The sequence below is a fragment of the Trichomycterus rosablanca genome, chromosome 6, assembly GCF_030014385.1.
Source record: "Trichomycterus rosablanca isolate fTriRos1 chromosome 6, fTriRos1.hap1, whole genome shotgun sequence".
Classification (NCBI taxonomy): Eukaryota; Metazoa; Chordata; class Actinopteri; order Siluriformes; family Trichomycteridae; genus Trichomycterus; species Trichomycterus rosablanca.
The window spans coordinates 43,714,356-43,723,425 of record NC_085993.1 but is presented as its reverse complement, the minus strand read 5'-3'; the positions used below and the strand labels follow the sequence as shown (position 1 = coordinate 43,723,425).

General features: G+C 37.2%; 1 protein-coding gene across 1 annotated transcript; it reads right to left on the bottom strand.

The window, feature by feature from the left end:
- Positions 1-912: 912 nt before the first annotated feature.
- On the bottom strand, positions 913-6,862 carry pfdn5 (prefoldin 5). The gene is made up of 6 exons (XM_062997030.1): positions 6,781-6,862; positions 4,974-5,076; positions 4,834-4,865; positions 3,940-4,014; positions 3,747-3,852; positions 913-1,123 (listed from the first exon to the last, which is right to left on the bottom strand). Exons 1-6 carry the CDS (start codon positions 6,844-6,846, stop codon positions 1,044-1,046), a joined length of 462 nt encoding a protein of 153 aa, XP_062853100.1. The 5' UTR covers positions 6,847-6,862; the 3' UTR covers positions 913-1,043.
- Positions 6,863-9,070: the final 2,208 nt, after the last annotated feature.

Below are 9,070 nucleotides of genomic sequence, written 5' to 3'. Positions count from 1 at the left end.
GACATTACACTGTTGAGGAACCAAAAGAAAAACTGGCCAACTTTAGAAAACTGAAGGCAGCCTCTTTTTAACATGTGATGACATGCAGGTTTGGAACTGCAAGTTTCATATTTCCCAGCACAAAGCAAGCTCCATAAAGACATGGTTTACATTCATGCCATTTAGCAGACACTTTCATTCAAAGGGACTTTAACCAATTACAATGCTAGCATTCAGGGGTTTAGAAACCTGCTCAGGGGCCTCACACTGGCAACTTGGTGGTGGCGGGGCTTGAACCAGCAGCATTCTGATCAATAATCCGGTGCTTTCACAGCTGAGCTGCCAATGTCCCACAGCAGAGAAACACCACTGCTGGAGTCTTGACCTCATAAAACACAGTCAGCTTATTTGGAGCTGAAGCTCTGCAGCTAATAAAGATGCAGTAAAGGAAGAACTGGGCTGATTCAGAATCAGACGCCTCTTGCCTACAGCTATGCCAAGTTCTCTAGTGTCTTCTATTTGCAGCTCTACACAAAATACCCACTAATTAAAACATTTACATTTTTGGCATTTAGCAGATGCTTTTATCCAAAATGACTTACAATTATGACTGAACACAATTTGTGCAGTTGAGGGTTAAGGGCCTTGCTGAGGGGACCAAAAGTGGTAACTTGGCAGTGGTAGGGCTTAAACCAGCATCCTTCTGATTACTAGTACCCTACTAATCCCTAACCACTGAGCTATCACGGCCCGTCTATGCTTGCAAAGCCTGAGACTTTGGTGGATCCTATTCTTTTTTTTTTATCCAACCAGAAGCAAAGATCAAACACAGAAGCTCAAAACCAATGTTGCAATTTGGCACCAACCTTATCAGCTGTGGTGGCACTGTGTAATCATGTTATTTATATTTGATAAAAGATTGACAATATCAGAAAAGTTGAACAAAAATTTTATTTAATGAGTGTGAGAATTGATAACTTACAACATATGAATGAATTATTACATGCACGTAGTTGAATGTGAATGTGTGTACGTATAGTGTGTGTTTGTGTGTGTAAGTCCTTTTAGGCCTTGGTGGTGCCTGACTGTGATGCTTGTTGACTGTGCAGCTGCTGGAGCTTCATGTTCATCACTTCAACCACAGCTAGAAGAGAAATTAGAAAAAGTAAGGTACCCAAGTTTCATAAGTTTAGCTAAAATGTAGATAGGTTTATAAAAAAACTCAACAGTAACTGCAAAAATGACAAACTCAATTAAATGTAAATATTCTAAAATATTCTGAAAATGACAATATACACCGATCAGCCATAACATTAAAACCACCTCCTTGTGTCTACACTCACTGTCCATTTTATCAGCTCCACTTACCATATAGGAGCACTTCGTAGTTCTACAATTACTGACTGTAGTCCATCTGTTTCTCTACATACTTTTTTTAGCCTGCTTTCACCCTGTTCTTCAATGGTCAGGACCCCCACAGGACCACCACAGAGTAGGTATTATTTAGGTGGTGGTGATTCTCAGCAGTGCAGTGACAATGACATGGTGGTGGTGTGTTAGTGTGTGTTGTGCTGGTATGAGTGGATCAGACACAGCAGCGCTGCTGGAGTTTTTAAATACCGTGTCCACTCACTGTCCACTCTATTAGACACTCCTACATAGTTGGTCCACCTTGTAGATGTAAAGACAGGGACGATCGCTCATCTTGGTCATCTTCTAGACCTTCATTAGTGTTCACAGGACGCTACCCATGGGGCGCTGTTGGCTGGATATTTTTGGTTGGTGGACTATTCTCAGTCCAGCAGTGACAGTGAGGTGTTTAAAAACTCCATCAGCGCTGCTGTGTCTGATCCACTCATACCAGCACAACACACATTAACACACCACCACCATGTCAGTGTCACTGCAGTGCTGAGAATTATCCACCACCTAAATAATACCTGCTCTGTGGTGATCCTGACCATTGAAGAACAGCATGAAAGGGGGATGCAGAGAAACAGATGGACTACAGTCAGTAATTGTAGAACTACAAAGTGCTCCTATATGGTAAGTGAAGCTGATAAAATGGACAGTGAGTGTAGAAACAAGGAGGTAGTTTTAATGTTATGGCTGATCGGTGTATACAGTTTGACAATGAAATTTTCTACCGGTTGAGATTCAATCCAATCCTTTATACCATAGTTTAGGTGTTTTATTCACACCCCTTTGCTAACTTGTATAATATGCTTCAACATTGGTCCCGGCTCTTGAGTAAGTAGGCACTACTTTTCCCAAATTTTGTGAAAAGCCTTATGATTGCCCATGGTTTTAAAACTGGATGTCTAACAATTACATCAGATATCCATAAACGTTTGGCCATATTGTGTGCATCATTTCTACTGTGCTGTACACTGTAAACAAAACAGTGCTGCTCATGCAAAATCTATCATGCAGCACTGACATAAACGATTTCTATGTTAGAGAGATTGTGAGAGTTCATTCATACCGGACACCGGGCAGAAAGTTAACACAAGCAACCTTTATTTTCACTATTAGGGAAGTATAGTGTAATATACACTCTGGCCATTTTATTGGGACTCTATGCCTACACTCTCAGAGCAATCTAAATTCTTTGTCTAATACAATGGAATTATTTTTCAGTGTATCCCAGCTCGTTTGGAAGCTGGGGTCAGAGTGCAGTGTCAGTCACTGTACAGCACCCCTGGAATAGAGAGGGTTAGGGGCCTTGCTCAAGGTCCTAGTATTGAGTGGCTGCATGGCAAGGTGGAATTCAAACCCACAATCTTCCGATTGATAGCCAAAAACTCTACGCACTGGCTACCACTCTCCCACTGTTTAGTACACTGTTTGTACTAAACGTTCAAAACCTTTTCTCTCAAAACTACACCAATCCCAGGGTTAATCATGGATCAATTACTTAAAATCTTACTTGCTTATCTTTACATCTATGCAAATATTGACCCAATTATAAAGTATTTACAGACCTTTACCAGTTACATTGTACCAATCACTAAAGAACATCCAATTTTCCAATACATAAGTGGATCAAAGCCACAGAAACATTCAGGATTAGAACTACACAACAAACCAGTTTCCCAATTCTGCCTGTATGATTCTTCTATTGCATATTTCCTCTCTCCAACACACCTGATACAATTAAGGTCATGTGTGTATAAGTTTATTTGTTTATTTACTTATTAGGATTTTAATGTCATGTTTTACACACTTTGGTTACATTCATGACAGGACAGATAGTTACTCGTTACACAAGATTCATCAGTTCACAAGTTTAATGTCAAACACACAGTCATGGACAGTTTTGTATCTCCAATTCACCTTACTTGCACGTTTTTGGACTGTGGGAGAAAACCGGGGGTCCAGGAGGAAACCCACACAGACACAGGGAGAACACAGAACACAGAAAGGACCAGGACCGCCCCACCTGGGGATCAAACCCAGACCTTTTTTGCTGTGAGGCGACAGTGGCACCCACTGAGCCCAAGTGTATAAGAAGCTCCAAGTTAAAAACTGAAAAGAAATTTGTGTTCCTTATGGCCTAGCAAAGGTGTGATGAAAACACAATCAAAACTGTGGCCCAGACACAGTGTTACATCAAATTAAACATAAACTGTGTTGGGCAGGAGTAATCCACAGACAGAATTGGGAAACACTGGCTTAAAGAAACTCATACTGTACAACTCAATCATGTACAAGCAACAGCATGCAAATACTGGAGTGTGCAAGCATTAAAAGAACAGCAGAATCACCTTGCTTCATGGCATGCTTTTCTTGCAGAGCAGGCTGAATTTTCTCAATCTGTTTTGTAAGGAAGTCAATTTTGCGCTTAAAAAACTCCTTGCCATCCTTCACTGTCTGAAATTAAATAAAATAAACACAGTAATGAGTTGTAGCTCCATACATTAAAACACACTTTGAAAAGAAAGATTACCTTTCTCTTACCTTCTCTACAAAGTAACCTGTTCCCACATCTATTAATACATGGTCCACATCATTTAGAGTTCCAGGGACATACATCTACACAAGACGGTTAAAGAAAACCATAATAGCAGAAATGACAACTAGATTTTTCGTGGCTACACTCCTGTGAATAATTTCCCTGTATAAAACAAGTGGTGATATTCATATGCAATTATATAACAATGATAATTATAAATCAAATGCATATTAATTAACATGACTCTTAATTAGTGGCCTACCATATTTTACTTCTGTGCCACCCGAGTGTCCACACTATGCAAATAGTCTCTGAATTAAAATGGAAAAGTAAATACTTTCAATAAAAATGGAATTTTAGATACAGTAGCTTGTATAACCTCATTTATTTATTTATTTATTATTTATTAGGATTTTAACGTCATGTTTTACACTTTGGTTACATTCATGACAGAGACAGTAGTTACTCATTACACAAGATTCATCAGTTCACAAGTTATTAATGCCAAACACAGTCATGGATCTCCAAATCACCTCACCTGCATGTCCTTGGACTGTGGGAGGAAACCGGAGCTCCCGGAGGAAACCCACACAGACACGGGGAGAACATGCAAACTCCACACAGAAAGGACCCAGACCGCCCTACCTGGGGATCGAACCAAGGACCTTCTTGCTGTGAGGTGACAGCGCTACCCACTAAGCCACCGTGCCGCCCAATCAACCTCATAATGTCTAACTGTTAACATGGATTACATTATCTTGGTATGTTTAGCCTTTTTTGAACAATTATTCACATTTTACAATAAATTTTGATGTCACATGGTGCCACAAAATCCTGTGAATAACTAACAGAGTACACCTTTCTGTTAGTGATTCAAATATCAGCAGATTAAAGGATACAGAGCTGGTAAGTGGTACAAGTAGCTCTTTTCCTACAGGAGACAAAAATGGGAAATAATATGAGCAAACAGCAACAGAGACATTCACACATTGCATAAATACTAAAAATTATAGAAATATTTATAATAAACAGTACTCACCTTCATTACTCTTTTTGAGAACACTCAGACTGTCCCTAGCTTCTACATATTTCGTTTGAACAACTTTTAACTGAGCTATAGATGATGTCAGAAACTCTGTCTCCTAAAAGCAAGAACAGAAAAAAAAACTGAGCTAACAGAATATGATAACCAAATTTAGGATCTGAACTACCATGACGGCAATATTATCATTTTCTGTTCTAAGTACGTACTGTAACAGAAAACTGGGGCAGTCAATAAATATTTATGTAAAATGCATAATTGTGCAACCACATCATCATTTAAGTAATATTTGAATCCTACTTTTTATTATTTGTTTATATATATTACACTATTAATTTGGAAACTTTGCAGCATAGCCTCCCTATTACTTACAGGCAATTATAATAAGTCTGATGAGCTACTACAGTGGGAGACTTCTCTGTGCTCATATAAATAGGGCTAGTGTGTCTGTACCTGTTAAAACCAAACTGAAACAATAAGCTTTGCCAAGGTCAGGAAGAAAGCTTGGATGATCTAATGCACATATGTCAAACTCAAGGCCCACGGGCCAAATTCGGCCCGACACGTCATTTTGTGTGGCGAGAGCTTAAAAGACATATGATTGTCTTAAAATACACTGTAAAATCGTACAAAAAATGCATCACCCACAATGCATGTCGACTTTGTGACCCGCAAAGTGACTGCATCCTGCCACTAGATGGCGGTGTTCTTACATCAGTGTTTAACTGAGGCGATTTTCCAACAAGTGATGTTGAGAAATATTTACAAATAATCCCAAAATGTAGAAGACAAAGTTGAAGCAGAAGGAGGTAATTTAATGAAAGATGGAAAAGTGAATACAAATTTGTGCTTCAAGAAGCTGCAATCACAGCAGGATACGTTACAATCAGCCTTTTGGGGACCACCATAATGCAGATGTGGCCCACGGTGAAAATTAGTTTGACACCCCTGCTCTAATGTGATGCAAGGAACACAACACAACCCCCACAAATGCATGTAAACATCAACTATTGGTTATAATATTTTACTATAGAAAACAATTGATTACATATTAGAAATTAAATTGTGCATAGGAACTGAGGTTACAATCTGTAATTATTTATACACACCTGTATAGGAAATGTAATATAGGCAGGTCCCTAATAATCTGGCCACTGAGTGTATAATTACGATGGTTAATCATTAGTGAGTATTTATAACATGTGTCTATTGTTCTATACTTTTAATCTGTTGAAATCACCCATTCATTACGAGTGTTGTGTAAAAGAAACCCTGGAGTCCTGCTATAAAGTGCTGTGATGACTGAATTTGATACACAGGCTGTTAAAGCTAAAATCTCAGCCACACCTGCTCATCTATCATTCATCATCATTATAGAATTGCAGGTCAGAAATGCTTCATCCTAAAATCTAACCTCACTTTAAAATATGATAATGTTAGAGCAATTCAGTAAAGCTTTCGTGTTGGAATAGTAAATTATAAATTATAATTATAAACTGTACAGGATGGTCGCTGCCTTTACATCACGCCTAGTTTTGTGCAGCAGTTAATAGCAGGAGCGTGAGGTTGTGTCCCAAACAGCATACTATGACACTAAAAAGTACAGTTAATCAGTACCCTAGACACAGTTTCAACACACCATGTATGGTAGTAAGGTATTATGCGGTTTGGAACACAGCCTGAAACAGCGTGACAGAACTATGTAGCAGCGTTGTGAGCCGACAGGCAGCTTTCTAAACTGAGGTCGAAGACACTGTGTGAGAACCAACAATCAGCAGAACAAGTGAAATTACACCGAGTTTACCTGATCAAGCTGAGTCTTCAAACCTTCCAACTGAGGGAGAGACAATTCGGTAAGATTGACCGCCATGTTGAAAAGACAAAAGGACCGTTTCCTGGTTAAACGGAAACACGGCGCCTCTTTTCCCCTGTCAGGCTGTATGTGGAATTGCATACTACAAAACACAGTGTACAGTCTACAGCTCAACAGTGTGTACTACAGTATATACTACATACTACACAACAGTATATACTACATACTACAAAACAGTATGTACTACATACTACAAAACAGTATGTACTACATACTACACAACAGTATATACTACATACTACACAACAGTATATACTACATACTACAAAACAGTATGTACTACATACTACAAAACAGTATGTACTACATACTACAAAACACAGTGTACAGTCTACAGCTCAACAGTGTGTACTACAGTATATACTACATACTACACAACAGTATATACTACATACTACAAAACAGTATGTACTACATACTACAAAACAGTATGTACTACATACTACACAACAGTATATACTACATACTACACAACAGTATATACTACATACTACAAAACAGTATGTACTACATACTACAAAACAGTATGTACTACATACTACACAACAGTATATACTACATACTACACAACAGTATATACTACATACTACAAAACAGTATGTACTACATACTACAAAACAGTATTTACTACACTCTACAAAACAGTATTTACTACACTCTACAAAACAGTATGTACTACACTCTACAAAACAGTATGTACTACATACTACACAACAGTATATACTACATACTACAAAACAGTATGTACTACATACTACAAAACAGTATGTACTACACTCTACAAAACAGTATTTACTACACTACAAAACAGTATTTACTACACTCTACAAAACAGTATGTACTACACTCTACAAAACAGTATGTACTACATACTACACAACAGTATGTACTACACTCTACAAAACAGTATGTACTACACTCTACAAAACAGTATTTACTACACTCTACAAAACAGTATGTACTACATACTACAAAACAGTATTTACTACACTCTACAAAACAGTATTTACTACACTCTACAAAACAGTATGTACTACATACTACAAAACAGTATGTACTACATACTACACAACAGTATGTACTACACTCTACAAAACAGTATGTACTACACTCTACAAAACAGTATTTACTACACTCTACAAAACAGTATGTACTACACTCTACAAAACAGTATGTACTACACTCTACAAAACAGTATGTACTACACTACAAAACAGTATTTACTACACTCTACAAAACAGTATGTACTACACTCTACAAAACAGTATGTACTACATACTACAAAACAGTGTTTACTACACTCTACAAAACAGTATGTACTACACTACAAAACAGTATTTACTACACTCTACAAAACAGTATTTACTACACTCTACAAAACAGTATTTACTACACTCTACAAAACAGTATTTACTACACTCTACAAAACAGTATGTACTACACTCTACAAAACAGTATTTACTACACTCTACAAAACAGTATTTACTACACTCTACACAACAGTATGTACTACACTTTACAAAACAGTATTTACTACACTCTACAAAACAGTATTTACTACACTCTACAAAACAGTATGTACTACACTCTACACAACAGTATTTACTACACTCTACAAAACAGTATTTACTACACTCTACACAACAGTATGTACTACACTTTACAAAACAGTATTTACTACACTCTACAAAACAGTATGTACTACACTCTACAAAACAGTATTTACTACACTCTACAAAACAGTATGTACTACACTCTACAAAACAGTATTTACTACACTCTACAAAACAGTATGTACTACACTCTACACAACAGTATTTACTACACTCTACAAAACAGTATTTACTACACTCTACACAACAGTATGTACTACACTTTACAAAACAGTATTTACTACACTCTACAAAACAGTATGTACTACACTCTACAAAACAGTATTTACTACACTCTACAAAACAGTATGTACTACACTCTACACAACAGTATTTACTACACTCTACAAAACAGTATTTACTACACTCTACAAAACAGTATTTACTACACTCTACAAAACAGTATTTACTACACTCTACAAAACAGTATTTACTACACTCTACACAACAGTATGTACTACATACTACAAAACAGTATTTACTACACTCTACAAAACAGTATTTACTACACTCTACAAAACAGTATGTACTACACTCTACAAAACAGTATTTACTACACTCTACACAAC